Source organism: Bombus flavifrons, chromosome 2 (genome assembly GCF_040668555.2).
Source record: "Bombus flavifrons isolate JBK064 chromosome 2, iyBomFlav1_principal, whole genome shotgun sequence".
NCBI lineage: Eukaryota > Metazoa > Arthropoda > Insecta > Hymenoptera > Apidae > Bombus > Bombus flavifrons.
In genome coordinates this window covers 19,778,333-19,800,415 of record NC_138443.1, presented here as the reverse complement: position 1 = coordinate 19,800,415, position 22,083 = coordinate 19,778,333, and the positions used below count along the sequence as shown (strand labels likewise).

General features: G+C 43.7%; 1 protein-coding gene across 7 annotated transcripts in view; it reads left to right on the top strand.

The window, feature by feature from the left end:
* Window positions 1–22,083, top strand: part of LOC138189583 (pleckstrin homology domain-containing family A member kramer) — a 179,555-nt gene that overhangs the window by 105,152 nt on the left and 52,320 nt on the right. For all 7 annotated transcript variants that reach the window (XM_069131617.1, XM_069131612.1, XM_069131613.1 and 4 more), the window contains exons 3-10: window positions 5,476–5,524; window positions 9,679–9,931; window positions 13,620–13,830; window positions 15,645–16,747; window positions 17,109–17,325; window positions 17,551–17,799; window positions 18,490–18,877; window positions 20,549–20,843. In XM_069131617.1, the coding sequence (XP_068987718.1) occupies window positions 5,510–5,524; window positions 9,679–9,931; window positions 13,620–13,830; window positions 15,645–16,747; window positions 17,109–17,325; window positions 17,551–17,799; window positions 18,490–18,877; window positions 20,549–20,843 (2,731 nt within the window). In that variant the 5' untranslated portion in view covers window positions 5,476–5,509. The remainder of the gene's footprint in view (window positions 1–5,475; window positions 5,525–9,678; window positions 9,932–13,619; window positions 13,831–15,644; window positions 16,748–17,108; window positions 17,326–17,550; window positions 17,800–18,489; window positions 18,878–20,548; window positions 20,844–22,083) is intronic.

Genomic DNA, 22,083 nt, shown 5'->3' with positions numbered 1-22,083 from the left:
AATACACTTAAATGTACCTATGCACGATGTAAGTAACGATGTTTCGCGGTCGATCGAACGTAATTCTTCTCGCAATTTAAAGGCGAATAGGATAGGAACGGTATTGTTTTTATAGTAATTTTATCATGCAATATACGCTCGACCGGCCCGTCTAGTAATATTCGTATTACGAGCTCTGAAAATCTCTCATCGAAGATATCGATGACGATTACGTATTCCCTTTCCGTTGCATGAAATTTGCCTCGTTTCCTTTTTAATATATCAAAGCGATAATTTATTATAACGCTACGCATTGCATCGCGATGATATATCTACGATAATCCAGTTTACTCGATGCTGGTTTGTTATACGTGTACTATTTGATTGGACCTTTCAATTACACAGATGAAAGCCAATTTGCATTGAAATTTGATTAAAAATCTGAAATACAACGTATGGATAGAGCTCATGCGAGCATCGATTTCGGGAGAGTTAAAAGCCTGGCTAAAGAAAGGGTCTCTTTAAGGGAAAGCGAGCGGTCTGCGATCACCAATTGTTATCTGTTTAATTTGTCGATAGAAAATGTGCTGTCGTATTTTTGGAACTTTTTATGTTGCTCAGATGTCACCGTATCGTTCTCGAAAGCACGCGAACACGCGAGAACTTTGTTTCTTCGAACAAAATTATCCCGTTTTAGCGACGTACGCTGCAAAAGATCACAACTGATCCAACCACTTTTATTAGATATTACCTTGTTTTAAAAACTGATTTCCCAGCGATTATCGCAAATTTTCGTACGATAAAACAGTTTGTCTAAAAACACGCAAATCCTCTGTCGCTTACGGTACAAAACGGGAATATCTCGGTATAATGCCCCTTATTAATCCCTTGATTAACTTCCGTTAGCCGAATTCTCTTATTTTGCAAGCCGTTGCACGTTCCGCGTGCCGAACGATGCACGATGCACCGAAATATTGCCAGGGTTCTGTTCTGTACGAGACCGAGCGCCCGATACGATAAATTGCGCGAGATTTCCTCGACCACGATACACCGGACCCCGATTTAACCGCCGGTGTATCGTATATTACCCTTAATTGTGAGTCGGACGCGTGAAATAATCGCAAAACCGATCGGAATGGATCGTCTCTCTCCAAGTTATTTCATAACCGAATCGCGCACCTAAAAATCCATGAATTTTCACGCGAATTACAAGAACGCTCGATATTTATTCGCTAGAAATTACTTATTAGTCCCCATGGTTTTATGTTACGTAAACTGGCACGGCGTGAATAAAGTGGACGAGGCTTATCGGCAACCAGGGCTGCAAGCTGATGACCCTCGCTCACCTTCGTTAAATTCTCCATCTATCCGATACGAAATCAGAGTAACGAACGAGCTGCTGTCGCGATCTCGCGAATTTTACATGTATATACAGGTATCGCTAACACGTACAGTCACGCGAAAGTTCACGATCGCTGCCGATACCTATGCTACAATGCATACCGTATGAGTTTCTTAGCGTAGAAACGCACGGGAAATTTTTTTTATTTGTGAAAATTTCTCCAAGCTGAACAAAATTCGTATTAGACTCGATTTCCATTTATTTCGATCTAATCCGCAGAAAGTTTGGGTCGTGCAAACGTTCTCATCGCAAAAAGCTTGCTGCTTTCGCAAATCTTTCGCAAATTTTCCGTCTTCTTTATCGAGGCAACCCGTACGATTCTTGGATACAGCATCCAAAGGAAATTTCATGATCGGCTGAGGTTTGTTACAACAACGGCAACGGGAGGCGATTCTTTCGATCCAACTGCCTCGTGGGGGAACGACTTGCAAGAAAAAGTATATCGCGCTATATATCTACAGCGACTCCTTAATGAAACTTCAATTATGCGTTAATTTTCGTGGCTCGAGCAAATTCGAATCGAAAATATTCTAAATTATACCTTGCTACTCCCTTTGCTAATCGAAAGAATTCGCGTCGCGTTCCTTCAACTTCTACGTGTTGTCTTGTTCGAAGTCTTTCGAGAAGCTGAAGTATAAGTAGCTTGCCTGTAGTGTTATCGAACGTCCGCTCGTTGCACCCGTTCTCAAAGAACGGGTTAAGAGACGAGGGAGACGAAGATCGTCGCGCGTCGCGTCGCGTCAGCGTACGTAAATAAAAAAAGGCCGAGGTATTCGGCAATTTGCGCGCGAGCATCGCGAACGAGCTCTTTCTTTTCAGATGTTTCTCCTCTGAACCGAGCTTTTTGTAGAGACACTCGATAAATTTTCAATGACATCAGCGCAAAACCGTGGCTGCTCTATTGTATCTGGAAATCAGGTCGCGACGGCTGCATCCACTGACCGGACCAGGGACTGAGATACGCGACAGTCTGCTTTTTAAATTCGTTACCTCGCGAGCACGATGTTTCGCCGAAGGTCGAACGATACAGAACTTTGACATTCTCGATATGCGTACGACGTAGAACATGAAAAATATTTTTCTATTTAACGCGTTATTTGCAAAATTTCGTTGCTCGAATTTTTCGGTAAAACCGAAACGTTGCACTCCAGGAATAATCGATTTTCTTTTATTCCAAAACACGTGGTTGACGGCCAAAAATAAACGAAAAGGCGCTTTTGGCCGATTTGTAAGAAAGCGCGACTGCGATAAAGACGGATATATTTTTCTAAAACTACCTGCGCGTAGCGTATCTATGGTATACTTTTTACATTTGTATTAATTAAAACGTTACGTACAAAGCCGATAAGTTGACCAATTTTTAGAAATCCTGTTCTACGTTTTACGTTCTACGTTCTTTCTGGCGAACGCGAAAGAAACCGTAATAAAGGAACATCGTTGCAATTACGGTTTAATAAAAACGAAAACGAATAGTGTACTGCAAATTGCCAACGCGAAGAGTTTTTGCGCGGAAGTTATTTCGAAACGACACGTCCGTGCGACTTTTCTTACGGAACAATGCGAGATTAAGCCAGATTACGTGGCGTAGGTAGAATTTCGAAGAAACGAGGGTCTTCGTGACGTTTCTTCCACGCATTACAGGCGCCCGGAAATTCAAGTCCTTGTGATTTCCCTCTCATCCATGGTAAACTTCCGATGGAAGAAGATGCTCTTATCCGGCGAAACTCCTTGCTGCATTTCCCTTTAGCATCCGTACGACGGTGGGATATTATTTTCCTGGCGTGACCATATTTTAACGACCTTCCTTCAAACCTATACTATTGCAACCTTTACATTTTCATTACTTGCGACCGTTTCTTGAACTTTCATACCACAAATATAAGACTATTCCTTTTTCTTTCAACTTGGACAACTTAGAAATTTAAGGTTAAATATTTATCACCGAGAAATTTCGCGGTAGCGTCGGAAAAGCGAACAAGAATTTCTCAGCCGCGACGTCTGTGGATTTTGATAACCACTTAGAGCGACGTCTCTCGTACGATCCAATGTCACGTTTTTTTTACAACACGAAGCATGTTTTTAATCGCTCACCATTGTCGAACTTCGACGTGTTATACGACCCTTCCTCTTCCTCTCTATTCTCGGAGTTGTTCCACTTCCCGCGAACCGAACATTAAAAAGGTATCGAAGATCCAGTCGCGCTATGATTGTTTCGTCAAAAATACATACAGATCGATAACTCTCTTCGGTTTCTTGTACTTTTGCATTAATTTATACATACACACACACACACACAATAAATATTTGTATAATTTCACGCTCGTGGGTTTAATAATTCATTTCGATACAACGCAACCGAAGCTTCGCTTTTCTTCGAGAAAAGCTGTCTTCCGCGAGAGTGCTTTATCGCTTTTCTTTGCGTTCCTTCCACGTTATTTATCACGTTTCGATATTTTCTTCCCCCCTTCTGTTTCGTTAGATAGAAAATTGCGTAAACAACGGTGGAAAACTACCGGTCGTCCATTAAACGAACAAGCTTTTCGCGAAATAGGATTACCAGTGTTCTTGCATGTTACTTTCGAATCATTCGAAACGCATCGAATAAAAAGCTATTTCATTCCCTGTATGGCGCACTTGGGAATATCAATATAGCAAAGTTCGATTTTGCAAATCCGCTGGAGATAGGCCAAATATAGGTATATCACGAATATGGTAATTGAGAAGTAATCGCTTTACAATATTACTTTTCTATCTATGGAGCGGAAAAATCGTTTCTAAAAAAAAGGGTATTTCTAGTGCCGGTTATTAGGATGCAAAGCAACTTGGCGTTAGCAATTTTCTCGTTCTTTGCCTCGTTCCTATGTAAAATAGAAAAGCAACGGAATCGATTTAACGAAGAACGAAGCCTTTGGAAACTGATTGATTACTCTGCATCGGCTACGATACACCCGTGACGAGTTCTTACCTTCCACGCCGTTATGAAAGTAACAGCCAGGCAATTTTTCAATTCATGTAATCGTTACCTGTTACATTTACGACTGTCCATTTGCGATTCTTTCAATTTGATGGAACGAGTTTGCATTTTACGTTACGACTTAGAGGCGAATCCGTTCACTCGCGGATTCCGTGTCGTTCTCGTGAAACAGATAGCGGATTCTCCGAAAATTTTAAATGCACGTAACAATTTAATGCCGTAAGGAGATGGAATCCTCCGGTTGAATCGCATTAATTATTCATACGTTTATAACACACCGATATTTCGGTGCTGCCGTTTGGACGGTGATTGGATTGTCTCGAAAAATCTCGACTAGCGATAAGAGATCTTGTCCCATTTTGCCGAATATCTCGATTCTTTTTCCAGACACTTTTTTACTACCTTTCAAAGCAAACGCGATTCTATTCCGATTGCTGGTCTAAAGGATACGAAGAAACGATAGCGGCGTTTCTGACCGATTCTCGTGTATTCGAGGACGAGCCGGAGTTTCGTCGAGGAAAATGGAGCAGAGTCACCATTACGAATTAGCAGAGGAAAACGAAGCCCGTGTAAACGCGGTACGAAACTGAAGGGTACGGGAACTGGATCCCTTTTCCCCCTAATTGACGGGCCGGGTCGCGCAAAGTGCTGTTCAAAGACTCGCAGTCGATTCCGTATGCACTACCAGCAAGGGGCCGAAGTTGTTAACACGCGTCGAGACTCGAAAGAGAAACAGGAAAAAAGCACCGGCGAAAAGGAGTCGATAAAGGGAGCGGATACCGCTGAAAGGATTTACCAGTCGCTCCGCGTACATACTCGACTTCCGCGAAAGAACTCGCGAAACTTGAACGCCCATTACCGAAAAGCTCTCGCTTCTAAAAACTTTCAGTCGAGCAAACTGTCCCGGAAAAATTGTCCGCGACCACGAGCAACGTGTCTCCGTATACTTATCGTTTTGAACGCGCGTAGTCGTGCAAATGGCAGTTGAAATTCTTCGGTATTTTAGGTTTTAACAGCGAATTATCCGATACGAAAGGTCGCTGATTCTGTTTAAAACGATAATTCTCCCTTGAGACGTTAAGGAACGTTTTCATATGACCGATATTTTTTATTGTTTCAGGCTCGACCAGCCGGTGACCAGCTCGACGTCCGGAATGGACAGCAAAAAGGTTCGAACGATACAGCTTTTTGAAATTACGGCCCTGAAACTTAATTTCACGCGCCTTTTTCTTTGATCGATCCAAGGATCGTAAGATACGATCTTTGATTCTCATTAATAACACGAAACGGTGCGTACACGAGTTAGGAGAAAAGCGTTAAGAGTGCTATTAGCTGCCGTTTCGAACAAACTGTCGGGCAAGATCAGGACAACCGGTGGAAGATGGTGCGAGTTGAGAGCGTCTCCGAGGGAGTTGCATACTTTCGTTGAAGTTGGAGAAATCGATACGTGTCATAGGGGTTTATGGCAGTTGTAAAGGTTTCTTCCTTCTCCGTGCTGTACGATACGATACGGAACACCGTGGCAGAGTTAACGATGTCGTTTGAAGTTAACGCGATTAAATCGACGCGATAAGCGGCCGAGACTAATGCAGAAATCTCACTGAATTAACCGGCAACTTTAAACGTTTCCAGTTACATCGTTTGCTCCTCTAATTACCGTCTCGCGGTGCTCTTTGATAAACTGCTAGTCGCTGCGATTTAATCAGCTCAATTATTCGTGTGCACACAGTTCCGCGAGTTCTAATGCAACGATCAGATTAATCTTCGGATAAGAAACGATAGGTTCAAAGACCTTGGTCTTGGAAGAGTCGCGATATCGCGAACTTGTCGACTAATAATTTGAGCTCGTTAATGACTAAAACGAGATCGAATATACGGGAGATAGCACCAACCCAGCCACTGAACGCGGCAAGAATCTTCTACCACCGTAAACTCATCGTTATTTCATTTATTATTTTTCCACGTACTATCGTTTATTGGCTTGCGCGAAAGTGGCGAACGGTGAACCAAATATACCTATCTTCTTTCCTCCATTTGTTCCGGAAGCTTCGCTAAAATGGTGCGTGACAGTTCGTTACGTTTCTCCACAGGATATTGCCACCTTGAGTCGTAGAAAAGCAGTGACGGACGAACGCAAAACGCGGTAGCAATTTTCACCCGCCATAAACCGCTCCAAGCGTCGTTCTCTCCTCATTTACGCTAGGCAGCCGCAGCGAAAGAAAGTCACATCGAACTACTTTCTTCCTTTTTTCGCGAAAGGAACTTCTCCGCCGCGATCCACTAGCGGTCGATGAAGTTTCAAACTCGCTTCTAGCTTCGAGCCGCGTAGAAGACGGACGATTCGTCGATTCGGCAGCCAGGTAGAAATTTAGCCGAGTCATTTTTTCAATCGCCATCTCTTCAACCCTGCGATTCAACTCGGTCGAATTTCAGGCTTGTCGTCGACGCTGCTTCCGTGGAAGAAAGTTTCACGGTCGGTTTGTTCGGCCTACGAATCGCTTGGAGTCGCGCGATCCTGAATTTGCCGACGCGACAATCTCTCTCTCTTTCTTGGAAAAGAAGAATCACCCTTGTTTCCCCCGCGTTTGAGGCGCATCCCGGGAATCCACGAAGCGCGAAGACAACTGTTTGTTTTGCTTGCAGAAGCTGCGAATTTTCAAATCTGGGATGGGATGTACCGCTAGAGAAAAGTTTCGATCTATTATGCTGTCCGAGCACGTAGATGCGTTTGAAAGAAAAGAAACGACGAAGCAAATATTCTGCAACTAGCGAGAAAGACTATTTTAATGTTTTATCGTGGTTTATTATTTTCTTAGAATTCTCTTCTTACGAAAAACTAGAATTTGAAAGAAGAACTTAAAAAGAACATTCCAATAATAATTGATTCTGGCTATCGACCGTGATGAAACGCGAGTTTCTGCGATTCAGCGTATGTATATCGATACGAACTATGTGAGTAGTCGCATATCTACGTGCGTGAACCATTCTAATCTCACGATGAATATTCATTCTCGTTTAGTGGGCGTATAACAGCCATAGATCATATACAAGACGATTCGATGACTGTTGTTGTCTCTTCATTACCGAATTATGGAAGCCAATCCAGCTTGTACGCTATACATGCGGTAGAAATGGCAGGATTCGAAAGAAAGCTGCTTCGATAATGATCGCTTCCTCGAAGCAAACATTCACGACACGATGACGTTTCCGATTTCCTTCCTTTTTAACATAAATTAGTCAAATTAATTCGCGTACTCGTTGGAAACTCGACATTTCTTTGCGTTATTATTAGCATCGGGAGAAATTACGAGAACCAGGTTTTTTTTTTCGAATAAAATTGGCACGTGTCGGTAGCAGCAGTCGTCGGCTATAGCGCCAAACGTTCGGCAATTAAATCGACTTCCGGCAGCTCGATCAGTCAAATTTTTCCAACGAAACCAGCTTCGTTGGCAAGTTGGTCGAGGAGATACGTTGTCGTTCCTTTAATCGAGCAAAACGATGAAAAAGCTTCCGTAGGGTTCGGCAACTAGGTAGACCGAAAAAGCTCGAAGAGAATGTTCCGGGGGAAACAACTGTTTCTCGGAAAGCTGGTCCACGACCTGGAAACATGGAAAATAATAAAAAGTGGAAAAGAGCGAAGAGAAGAGACGATTAGGTACGCGCCGAGTTTCGCCTTAATCTTAAGCTCGATAGCCAGTCCGGTTTTCCCGTGAAAATCAAAAGGTCGAAACCCGCTGCTCGTTTGCTGACTTTTGCACGTTCGCTTACCGTTCGTCGTATTTGGCAAAAAATTTGGCACGATGAGTATTAATTAAATATGGTTGTTAAGTACTATTAATTATCGAGTATTATTTCTTCGTATCTTGGTTGCTTCTCTTTGTATTTGGTCCTGAACAGACTATTCGATCAAAAAACGTACGTTCTGCGTACGTTTAAAATATTTATTCGACAGCTCGATGAACGTCTGTTACAAAATTTATTCTCTGCTTTCTGTTTCTTGCATCGTCGAACGTAGTTTAAATAATATTGCGACTTCGCGTTATTTCCGACGAACGTGAGATTTTGCGGCTAGTTGATAAATTTTCCATAGGATGGACGGAATTTTCGCGCTAACTCGATCAGACAGGTAGTGGAAAAGCGGCTGCCGATCAGCTATCGAAAAATCTGTCGCTTAGGAAGCAACATGGCGCTGCACGACGTGCTACCTTGCCGACTGACCGGTATAAACGAAGTTACTCTCTCAAAACTGACCGTTTCGATAGTTCTCCGCTTCTCCATCCACTGGTTTTAACAAATTTCATCGGTCAATCCATGACGGGGACGTTTCATCGAAACGTTCCTGCCGCGCAGTCGATTTTTCATTTCTCTGTGTATTACGCAAACTGTTTGTTTTAGAATATCTCATGAGAAATCAAAGTTGTTAAAGTGCAGGAGCTAAAGCGTAGTCATCGTATATCGAAACGATAATAAAAGCCTCCTTCCAGTCAGGAAGATCAGACACGAAAATCGATGTCCGTGGAGAAATTTCGAATAAAGGAGGTTTCGAAATACGACAGAAAAATTAAATTTAGAGATTAACCGCTATCTCGGGTAGAATCGAACGAAAGGGGAGATTTGCGTACAAGTTGCGTAAATATCAAAAAAGGAAGATTGGTCACTAACCGCTGTCAGTTTCCCGGTGACCTGCGTGTGTAAAGCTTAATCGACAATGACGCGGTTCCAGTTTAGAAAGCAGTTCAACTTAGTCGACCAATTGCGATCTTGGCTAGATATTTTGTGACGCGCGAAATGAACGAAAACGAAAACGATAATCGCCTGCAATTATCCAAATTTCCGGTAGCTGGTAATTATGTAAATTAGATAGAAATTTATCACACGGCATTAGCATGATAAATATTTCTATTATCCGCGGTGGGCTTGCCGCGACACGGGTTAAATTGCCGTGTCAGCTGCTACATGCTTTAACGTCGTGTAATGCGCGCGTGATTTCTAATCTACAAAAATTTGACTGCCCGAAAGTTTCAGTTTTGTCGATCTAAAACGTCGTAGCGATTTTTCACTCGCCGTAGAATAAGACGCTTGGCACTGGTATTATCATCGTATTGCGTAGAAAGATTACTCTTAAGCTCGTGTCACGTTACCGCTATTTGCATGGCTCTCTCTTGCTTTCGACAACTTGCTTTCAACTTAGCCAATACGCGTCGAATCGATCGAAAAGCATAGATTTGGTCGAAAAAGCAACACGTACGTACGAACAGACTATAGCAGCAGCGTGGACTCGACAGAGAGTCAAGTAGCATAAAGAAAACTAAAATGATTGCAGGTTGTCCAGGCGGCGCCGCTCCCCGTACCTGTCCAGGTACGTAGCAAGAACGATGGCTCGGGGGTGGCCGCATCCGTGTCGGGGGTTCGCAGACGAAGCGGCTCCCAAGGTTTACGATCGCCCGCCGCGAAGAGGCCGCTCTCCGCTCCCGTCGCCCTTCAGGGATGGCTACACAAACAGGGCTCCGAGGGGCTGATGCTTTGGAAGAAACGGTGGTTCGTCCTCTCCGAGTACTGCCTCTTTTATTACAAAGGTCAGACTTGCCACGTTTTCCTCCCTCTGGAATTACCTGTCGCGTTCTTTCCACCGAAAAACCTTTCCCATCTTTTACCCTTTAGCCTTTTTCTTTCTCTTTCTTTTTCCCCTCGTTTTGTCTTTGGAACGAAGCAAGACACAATTCCCAACGCGATACACGCGACTCGTAATTCTAGTGGTTTCATTGAGAATACCTGCTACTTTTTCCCCTGTGTCCCTCCTTTCTCTCTTTTCCAACGTTTATTTAGTCGCAATAGTAAATATGAACGAGGAAACATCTCTCTTTTCGGAAGCAGAGTGTCTACGTTCTTCGCGTTCAGTTAGTTTCCCTTGTAAATCTCCCGAACTATCTTTCGTTTGTTTCTGTCCAGACAGACAGACTGTCTGTCTGTCCGTTCTGTCCGACTAAATTTTTAAGCAACACGTTCTTCCCCTAAAAAATTAAACTATCCTTCTCACAATTTTCAATCTCCTTTCTACGAACTTTGCTTCAAAAGTAGGAACATAGTAATTCTGCTATCTCCCGTTTGTATGTGACGCGAGAAGTAGTACGAGCTAGTCACTAGTCGGACAGCACCGGGTAAACGCATATTGCAAGTGGATTCGCGTCCGGACGTAATATCTTCTTCCTCTTGTTAAACTTTATCCCGTTCTTTCTTTTCTTCGTTTTCAACATCACCGCGGATATACGCGCAATTAACGTTTCGCCGAGGGGATTCATATGAAATTAACAATTTTCCCTTCCCTTCGTGTGTCACGCGCAGGGGAGTTGGCACAGCTTCAACTTTCCAGCTTTCTCGTTGTTTTTCACCGTTGTTTTCACTCGCACAGCGTTCGCTCCACCAATTTCCGTTCATCCGATTGCTATTTCCTCTTCTCAATCTTACCTCTTTCCCTTCAGATTGTTTCCTGCGGAACGCTAATTGCACGAGTTCGCCAGTTTCGTACTTACTTACATGCTTCCCCTAACTGTTCCCGCGAGATCGCGCAGTTTCTACCTCTCGACGTTGTAAAATATTTTCTATCCTTGCGAAATATAATTTTCGAAAGATCGACAGATCGATGCGAGAATATTTTTGGAGAACTGTGCCTTAGGATTTTGAAAATTATTTGACGCATCTGACTAACGATAATTAAGATATTACTTTTATCTTTTCAAAAACACCGTAATTTTTCTTTAAAGTATAACCTAGAGAACATTGCGACAAAGAATTTTTATACGTTTCCTTTAATCTTCCTCTCACATTCAAAAATTTCGTTCGAATGTGCGATCATTAACGTATCACAGCTCCGGGAACAGTCGAAACTTCATTAAAGCTTTACGTTGTATTTTTTTCAGATCTCCCTGGATAGTAGAGATACATGCATAAAATACAATAAAAAGTGGTAAAAAGGTTTTTGCTCGATAAAATCTTTTTTCTCTTTTGAATAAAAAATATTTTTGAAAGTTTTTGTTATATAAATTTCCAGATATGCAATGTAACCGTAGGATGTCGTTATTAGCCCACTTTACGAACCTACGCTCTTCCATAATACCATACTTATCGATATTCTAAATGAATGAAATTTGACTGGAAATTCCAGCGATTCTGTTCCGATATCGTTACACCAGAGCAGGATCAAAGATTTGAGGACAAATCTCTGGTACCGGGTCAAATAAAAACGAAAATTTCTGTTAATATTGTTTCGTAATTCAAATTCGCGTCGCACTTAAGCTTCGCTCGTGAAAACTCACGTTCTCTCTGGTTTGTGTTTCAGCCGTAAATGATCGTAATTTTTCGTCGCGCGATTCCTTTCTTTCGTCGAATGAAATCAGCCCGGCATTCACGTTGCCCTGCACACCGTTCTTAATTAAGGCGATATTCTATGATGGACGCATAATGGAAACAATGCGCGTCTGGGTCGTTATTCCACCGGTATAAATTAATTTACCATTGCGTTTTGCTTCACCTACATAGACGTGAACTCGTTTACTGCGGATTTAAATTCTTACACGCGGTTATCAGTGGTTCCTGGAATGGAAACTATTAGTCTCGTTCCCTGTTATTACCTTCGTAGTCTGTCACCTTCGTTGACAACGTATCAGATATAACGAGCTTTATTATGTTTCTTATCATCTCGCTTTCCTCCTGGCTAATTTATTTACTTATTTGTTAGAGGATCTCTTCTTTCTAAGCGGAAGACGATTCTCTCGAATCGAAACGACGAATCCTAAGAGTTTGAAAGTAAGTTCCATACCAAGTTGTGTACGCTCGGACGAACCTCGCCTGTCGATTTAACGACGCGACGGCTACAATTTTCCTTGGAAAATAAATTGCACGACACTCGACGATTACGGTTAACGATTCGCGTGCATTCTGGAAAATTCCTGGCTCGGACGATGGCCCTTTCTTCCTTTTCCAGACGTCCGTTATGATATTCGCGCCGAAATTTATAACACTTTTTATCTCGTTCCTTTTCCTCTGTCCGCGGTTCAGCGTGTGATTTATGTCGACAGAGGCAGGAAGGGCGAGCGCAACCCCCGGCTGGGCTAACGCGTGTCAATGGCGCGTTAGGGCTTTCGGATGCATTCGAATCGAACCTTTCGATTTGTCAGCCTGTAAAATGATTTCCTGTCGCATTTGTCCATGTCATCGGGCATTACCGAGCGCTTGCCACGATTTTTCTGATCGATGTCAGATTGAGAGCTTTTTCATCATTCGATGGAAATCATAGTACTTTTAACGTTTTTGGCTTTTTAACGATCGACGATTTTAGACAATGACTTACTCGCGTACGAAGTAGCTACCAATTTTGAAACAAGTACGTAGTTAAATACAGATTGAAATAATAACGAAATATTACAGCTTTGCATATGCTGCATCTGTACTCACATTCGTAATCTTCTCTCGAAGTCGAACGGCACGCGAACCTTTCGCGTCCGTCTCGACGCAGATGCGAAAGTCGTCTCGCGATTCGTTTCTAGGAGGGTTGTCCGCGGCACTCGTGCCACCCTTTCGCTCTCGAATCTCCTTTCACGGAACGCGGCTACGAGGAACTCGGATGAATATTTCTCGTTAATAAACGAGAACGTCGTCGACCCCTTTGCCTCGACTTCTTCCTAGCTTTCGACGTAAATTTCTTTTCCCGCCTACCCCCTTCGCTGGTTTGGCGCGAAGCGAATCGAGCCAGACGGCATGAACTTCTTCGGATCGTTTAATCTTAACGTTACAGAGTACTTAGCTAAACTTTTAGATGGTTTTGTGCGTCCATTCAACGATGAAGTTTCATTTTTTGTTTCGTTCCGCTAGGAATTATTAAGTAAGCGTGACAGAAACTATTGCAAAACGATTACAGAAGGAATGGAGAACAGAGCGATCGTGTTTTGCGAAGGTATAGGCTTTCCGTTTATTCTTCTATAAAAATATTATTCCTCTTACATCGAGAAATGCCGAAAATTACTGCTATTCGAGAATTCACGGTTTTGCCTATCGAATATACGGTTTTCGAAATTTTGTTGAAATTCGGAGAAGCTGGAAGACCGAATCGATTCTTATTCCTTATGCTGTAGTCCGGATTACCATTTGACTGCAACATGAAATCGAAGCGTACTATCTTCTCTCGAATCAAAACTTGTTTCATATTGAAAAATGATCTATTCTTTGCCAACGACGACAAATTAGACATTGATGACGAACAAATTTCAGGTCCGGAAGAGGAAAAATTGTTGGGCTCGATATTGTTGCCGTCGTACAGAGTTACCGTGTGCAAGCCCGAGGACAAAGTTAATAGAAAGTTTGCGTTCAAAGCCGAACACGCGAATATGAGGACTTATCACTTTGCAGCGGACAGTCGCGAAAGCATGAATCAATGGGTGAACGCGTTGACCTTGGCGACTCTTCTTCAGGACCCAAGTCCGTGAGTATCTACCTTCTCCTCGTTCACAGCAATCTAACTTTGTTCGCTTCGCGTCGAAGTAAAGAGAAGAGAATAAAGGATACAAAATGCAAAAGCATAAAGAAATATTGAAAATCTACGGTCGTTAATTTTCTCGTTGGAAATTTCAGAGAACGAACTCGTAAAAAGTGCAATAAAAGGAGAATCGAACCAACTGTCGCTTCTGCCATGCAATAACTTTCATCGCGCGTAACCTTTTACCGGCCAATATAAACTACCACTTGAGTATTCCAAACAATTTCAAACGATTGCAAATTTTCGAGCTGGCGCGTTATTTCGCGTCGCATGCTCGGCCGATATGGTTTGATACGTTGCATTGGCTCGATGGTTGGTTCGATGGCTGGTGACGACGCTAGTCGCAAATAATACCATCGAACTCGATCGGAAATTGATTAATCGAGAAAGGAGTTGCCTTTTATAGCAGGAAGCAGCATCGTTAGATTTGTTATTCCATGTAAAATCATTTATTTCGCATCGCCATCGTTTCCTTACGGCCTCGTTTATTTCTTATTCCGCGTATTCCGCTTCTTCCAGCACAGCGAGTTCTCGAAGTTGTATCTAACGCGGTGAACGATCGCATTCGCCACATTTTATTCCCAATGTTTTCCTCGCGGTTTTCGTATTTATCGTTAGAGAACAAAAAGATTCCCGAATCTAACAATGGCAAATTTGGTTTCCAGCAAAACCTGCTCGTCGTTTTCAACACACCTCGCAACTTGTTCGCGAATCGATGTCAACGATCGTGTTACGTAATATCTTGAATCGCGTAACTAATTTACGCAGGCACGTACGAAAAGCCTAGCCCGTCCATCTCGAAACAAATACTCGATAGTTTAAACAGCGCGATCATTCACCGCCGCGATTATGAAACATCTCTGCGTTTGTTCCGTTATTTGCTGAGCAAACACGCGTTTCCGGATAAAATAACGAAACAAATTCTCTCGAATAGCATAACTTATTGCACCCGGAATGCAATTCCAAAGAAAAATTTCTTCGACTGTAAGAATGTAACTCGTAATCGAGCTATTCGTTGTGCAATTAAAGAACACGAACGAAGATAAATAATCGAACAAATCGTCAAGGGGAAATTCGCTTTGTTTCTACCGATTCCAGAAGATTCCAACGAGCTACCCGTGTTCATAGAACTATTCGAAAGTATCGCGAACACTCAGACGCAAGTTCTCGTTTCGATCGCGGCGTAACTCGGCCGTTCGTTTGCTTTTTCAAAGTTGGCCGCGTATAAACAGCCGAGAATTTGTCGTTGCTCGGCCAAAAAAACTACAGGACGGTCGTGTTTCGTTTGCCGGCTGGGTACTAGAAATTTTCTGACGAACTGCGAATCCCGATGCAGGTTTCTGACGATGACGCTGGATTTCCGCGTTTTCAGACTCAACGACTCGACAAACGCGACGAAACTTTGCTCGAAATTAGGATCCACCGATCTTGGTTTGCACGCTGGTCTTTCGAATTAAACGTTTATCCGCGTATCACTTCGCGTCGCTCGCTTGTCGCGAGATTACGCGCGCTTCGTTGCTCAAACGTTTTCATGTACTGTACGGTTGAGTTGGAACGCTTTGATTCGCCGTTCCTCGAACGAATTCAATTCTCTTTTGCGATTAGTTTTGCGAAATTATTGAAATTGCTTATTGTTCGTCGATTCGTGGATGCAATGGTCCCGTTGAATTTAGAAGGAACTATGTCGTCTCGAGGCAAACGATTCGAGCACAACTGCGCGATATTCTGAACGATAATCGAACAAACGAAATATGCTTCAGTGGAGCCGGCGAAGCAGCGGTGGTAATCGAGATAGCTGGCCAGCCGGATGGGGAGCGGAGCGCACGGCCGAGCGTCTCCTCGATTTCCTCGATTCTGAATCAGAGTGCGGACGACAGCGACTCTGGATTTCACGGTTTTCAATCGCGGGACGATCCGAGCCACGCTTCCAACAACAACTCTAGCCCGAACAGCGTAAACACCGCCTCTTTCCCCAATCTCAGTGGCAGCAACAGCAACAGCAACACCAACAACGGAAACAACAACAGCAGTAACAACAATAACATCATCACCAACACCGGTAACAACAACGCGAACGAAGTACAGCCAATGGTAAACGGCTGGATTCAACAACAAACTCCGTACGGTCAACCTGGCACGTCGCAGCACCAACATCAGCAACAGCAACAGTACGGTCAGCTGATACCCTCTTCTCAGCAACTGCAGCAGATTCACTCCCACCAACATCAAGCGTTGCTTCATCAGCATTTGTCTCATCAGAGTACCAATCAAACTCATCAGCTCCATCATAACAAGCACGTCGTCCAGCAGCCGCAATCCCAGTCGCACTTGACAGCCAGCAACGTACAAACTGTGCAGCCCATGGCCCGAAAATTCGGTCAACCGATCTACGCGAACGCCCCGCCCAAACCTAGAAGACTGACCGACGGATCGACAGAGTATTCTACTCCGTCGCCGGATCCGGACTACCGGAAATCACCGGTATCGCCGGACGTTACGGTGACCAGCAAGAGCCCGATGTCGGACTACGACAGAGGCAGCATGATCTACGGGACGAGGATGAATCAACCGTCGCAGCAGAGCCTCAGAACGGATAAATCGGGCTTGAATTACGGGTACGGGCAGGTGCAAACGGAAAGGCGCACGCCCGACACGTACGGTCGTAGCGCGGCCAAACCGAGATCCGCCAGAGGGAACGGTGACTACGAGGAAGTTTATGGGGCTCCTCAACTGTATCAGAGGCCAGCTGGACCTGTTGGCTATACCAAAGGATCCTCGCCAGCACCTATTCCGATTCCGCTGTACGCGCAACAACATCAGCAATATCAGCAGCAGATTCATTCTCCTGGCACGCCCTCCAATAGTAAGTATATATCTTCGTTCGAAATATGGTATTCGATAGACGAGACTAAAGTCGACCTGGTTTGACAAATGTCCGTGGAATAAATAATATAAGTTGTACGAATCGACCCTATCCAATTAGAGACGTAATTACAGTCGTAGATACACATTTTCTTCCTTTTACGTAACATCGCTAAATGCCGGAACATTAGCACATTCTTGTTGGCAGAGAACTTTCTAAACTCTCGAAGTTAACTAGCACAACGGTAATTAACACGGGAGAAACGCGTGGAAAATTGGACTGTACTTGCTTTGTCCGCCAATATTCTTTAACTTTATGACACATATGTATGTAAGAGGATCGTTGATCCAATTTGATTCAGTGCCAATAACGAGGCAACCGAGGACGCAGCCACCACCGCGACCGCATAGCGCGGACTTCTTGGAGTACGAAGCTACCAGGAAGCCTCATCAGCAGATGCCACCGCAGTGCGAAGAATCGCTGAATCAACAGAGGCGTCCACAAAGGCCTAAATCGAGTTTAGACATAGTCACTCCGTCGGATGCTACCAACGACGGTTATTTCTATTCCGAGGAAAGGTAACCGATGATTTATTTCATTATACGTAGGTATAATAGCCAAATAAGCGATACAAGCGAGGCAAAATTGTACGGAGGAACGGCCTCGAACCGTTAAATTCTACGAGACTTCTCGTTTCGGTCGTATTCGTTTAATTACGAAACGTTCGAATCGAAGAACGAGACATCACGTTCACAAAACGTTTCGATATTTCAAAGATGTCGCTTATGATACGTTCGTTACAGATACGCGGCGCAGATGCGGCAGTCCTCGGTTTATCTCCATCAAACACCTCAGCATCATCAGCAACAAAGGAACCAATCGCTTTCCCGAGCAACAATGCCGCCGAAAGCATCGGGAATCCGCGACAGAAGCGACGAGAGTAGAATAGCAACGCTGCCGGAAGTTTCCTGCTCTGGCCTGAGGCGAACGCAACGCGAGCACGTTCATCAGCAACACGTGATACCTCACCAATCCCTTCAAAGGCACACCGAGTGAGTCACTGCTCGTCGATCTCTCTTCCAGCTTTCTACCGCCTTGACGAATGCTCCTCGATATTTTTTTTAATACGATTCCCGTAGTATCATTGTCAACGATGTTTTATGAAATGACCGGCGGATGACGATCCGAAACAGCCGTTTGGAATTTTGCAAATTTCATTTTCTATCTACGTATAGATCTTTCGATCTAGTATTATTAAAAGTAAAGTACCAGTACCGATACTTGCGAAAACCACATGCAGATTGATAATGCTCGGTATTTACGCTGTTTGCGTTTCAACATGGTCCTTGCAACAATGGTGTCGCGTATCGAAATATTTTCTATACGCTATTTACTTTTCTGATTTGGATGAGTATGCCGTTGTTTTACGACACGAATGAATTTCCATTTTTTCTTAGTTTAATGATTCGCTGTATCGATAAGCCCCCTTTTCACGAATAGACGATACGTTTTTATTGAACTCGTACGAAAAACCGAAAAAATATATTTTATTACACGTATGGATAATCGACGTACAAAAATAATGTTATTTCTTGTCTAAAACCGTCTCCTACGTTACACAAAATTTCCTGAACCAAAGGCGTCGTTCGGTATCCGTGGGTCGATGAAAATCAGAACCCGCTGTCGAAAAAACGACGCGCGACTAAACGTATAATACGTTGGAATCTCGTTGGCTGATCTAGGGTGAACAGCAACGAGGCGAAACTGAGGCGATCGTTGCGAGAGAAGAGTTACGAGTCGAGTAACCGAGAAATGTTGAGTCACATGGCCGAGGACGGAACGGTGCCGCGAAGAATTCCACGAGAGTACGAGTCGTCGATGGCGGCGGGGTGGGGCGGCAGACCGACGAGTCACACGGCCCAGGGGACTACTCACGTGGGCCAACCGTGTCACGCTCCTCACGCCGCTGCCAGACGATGGAACGAACAGCAACAGTTCTGCAGATCGGCGTCCGCGCGTCTCCCGAGGACCAGGCATCCGGCCGCCTTGGATCCCGACGACGACGACTACGACTACGGAGAACGATCTTCCGAGCAGGACTCGCGGGATGGTGAACGAAAGATACAGCAGGTTGGTTCTATCGGACTTTCCTCTTTTTATCCAAACGATCATTGTGTTTTTTATGTTTTACAAAGTGCAGCGTAGCATCCGCAATTTATTAAAATCGATGTGGAAAGTTGTTAGTTTGGTTTTCGACAAGTTACGGTTAGTTCGAAAATTACTTCTTCGTCGGAGCAAAGTATAAAATGCGAGACTGACGATAGATCTGAGAGATTAAAGTTAAAAATACGATTGAAACGCGAGTGTTTTGTAATTACGTGCAACGCGAGTTTATTCTGGAGAGGAACGCAGAGAAGAAAAGTGCTCACGTTTAGTGTTTGGCGTGTTCGAGTTGCGATACCGCTTACCATATAACCTTGGGCGATAGAAAGTAACGGAGTGGAGGTTGAAAACACCGAGTTATTGCTACGCTTTGTAGTATCCCCATTCGCTTCATTCAGTGGCATACAAAATTAATTGAAACTTTCTCTCCATTGATCCTTTTTCAAAAATTTCTGATCCTTCGAAATATTTACGAATGGCAGTGAGAAGTCAGCAAAATAGCTTTGTTATACCTAAATATCTGCAAATTCGTAATACCGATTCGAGAAAACGATAGCAATGAATCAGCTCTGCAATAATCTATCGCAATAATCACTTGCTATAGCAACGAAGCAACGTTTTTTTGAATCGCGTTGTAAACTACCGCCGAGATTCCAGAGAATGACCGGATGTTTGAGGAACGCTTTAGAAATTCCCAAAGGCGTTTGTATAGAGATGACTCAAATCGTTGGTTCGCTTTCCTCGGTGTAATCGTAAACCGCGTACGGTCGATTGTTTGACGGACGGAATAATTCGTAGGCCGCGCAGGCACGAAAAGATGATTCATACGAAGGTGCAACCTGCACGCCGAGTACCTGCATTTATGTCACGCCGCGTTTCGTGACTCTGCTTTCACTGCGATCCGTTCGATCTTCGTCATCGTCGCGAGCAGAGCTGTTACGCGGTTCCTCGATCGTCAGACGTTCCTCGCTGCAAACTGATTTCCTCGTGCCCCTATTTTGTGCGTCCGATTCGAATTGCTTTTATTTCTTCTCGGATCAGTCTTCCAGGCTGTTATTCGGTTTTTTTTGTCGTTTCCTTTTGATCGACCGTGTAACTTGCCGATACGTTCGACTTTGATCAACGTACCATGCTTTTAGAATGTTACGCAATCGATGGTCGTACGGGACGAGTTTCTGACGTTTCAGGAGTTTAGAATGCATCGGTGTACAGGCGAAAAAGTTATTTTTACAAGTACAAAATTTAAATGGCACTCCTGACATTTATAGTTGTCTCGGATAAACCTGAAAGATCAGTCTTGTAAATATACGGATAAATTTAAAAGAAAGATTTTTAGAAAATCCGAACGGCTAATATAGGCGAAGAAGTCTGGCGAAGTGAATAAAAATGACGTTTTATTTCAGACCAAAGGATCACGATAAGCTTCTTTATATACGAGATAATGGAATTAAATCGTATCGAGACGAAGTTATTTTTGAGTTTATAATTACCGTTCGATGCCTAGACGGAATGACCTAGTATCGTATAGTTAACAAATATCATTGACATCTTTTAAAAAAAGAAAGTGTCATCGTGTTTAATGGTCCGTAGGAGAACGGGTTCGTAAGACACTTTTCCACAAGATGCGTGTGTTTGCAGCGCGAGGAGTCAATGAAGCGACTGCTGGAATGGAAGCAGCGAATGCTGCAATCGCCGTTAACCCGGAAGCCATCGGCCTCGGTAAACAGAGGACGGGCGCAGAACGAGCTGTCCAACTATTACAAGCAGCAGGCGCTGCTCGAGCTCGCTGCTCACGAGGCCTCTGTCGCAGAGGGTCGTCACTCACGGCGAAGAGAGGACGGTCATCGGCCACATGTCCGCAGCAAGAGCACCGACGGCCGCCGGACTGTCGCCAACGTTTCGCGATACAACAGCTACTCCAGCGACGACGAAGGTAGGGACACCTCGCCTGAACTTGTTATCTGAGTTGTGGCTTCTCCGACACGGGCCGTTCCTGGGACCATTTTCCTTTCAGTACACGAATAAGCTTCTTTAGAATGTTCGATTTTACTTTGTACAAATTTTACGATTAACCAGAAAAATCGTTCGACCTGTTTCATTACCAAAATTAGGTCGTGATGTACCTGTTGAAAGATCGTTTTAACGCTTAGTTTGCTAATTGTATCGTAAAAAAATATATCAAGTTAAGAATTTTTGGACGATTTATACAAAATTTTGCATAAATATGCCCACGAACGTGCCGCGTCTACTGACTGAAAGAATTCTAAGTAGATAGTTGGACTTTACCAAGTACGATAGCAAACTCTAACCAGTATAACCGCCCTAACACGGTCGACGCACTTACGCGTGTGTTCTGCGAAATAAACCTTAAAACGAATAAAACGCTTCTGTATTGTGTTGCACGAGTCGATAGTATTGCGTTAGAGATACGTTAGCGAAGAACGAGCGGAGACGCCGATTGCGCATGAAACCAACGATTTATATTTTTTCTACGTACCAGTTTTCGAATAAAGTGCCTTGAATCAATTTGAGAGTCGAATTAATCTGTGTGTGTCAAGAATCCTGTTACACTTTCATTAAAATTACTTTAATCATCTTCTTGAAACTAACACAAGTACGAACGCACGAACGAATCGAAATAAAACGAGAAAAAGAGGCGCATATGTTTTAGCGACATTTCGCGATCGAGACCGAGCGGACATCGCTACTACAACGTTCGGAATTTCCTCGTCTGTGCTCTCTTATCTTTCTCTAGCTGTTCTTCTCTCTATCGCCAAGTTGCCCCTCGTCGAGGGGTAGATCAAATTTGTAGATAGCAAGAAACTTTAAGAAAGGTGAAAGGAAACCGAAAAATAGACGCAAAAAAGATAGAAAAAAAAAATAAGCGTAAGAAAAGAGCGGAATCTGCAAACATTTTCTCCGTGGGGCTCCTTCTCTTTGCTGCTGTTGGGTCTGGGCTGACTGGTGAATGGGAACGATTAACACCTTTGGAATTTAACTAGCGAAACCGTCCGTTACGACTTAACGCTCGTACTACAGCCGTACTACTTTGCAAAATGTGGGTCAGCATGGCATGTCGAGGATTATATCACTAACACTATCGTAGAGGCGTTCGATTGTGGTCGCCGTCTAACTTCCAGCTCGTAATACGTGTTTTTGTCGTCGAGCGATCG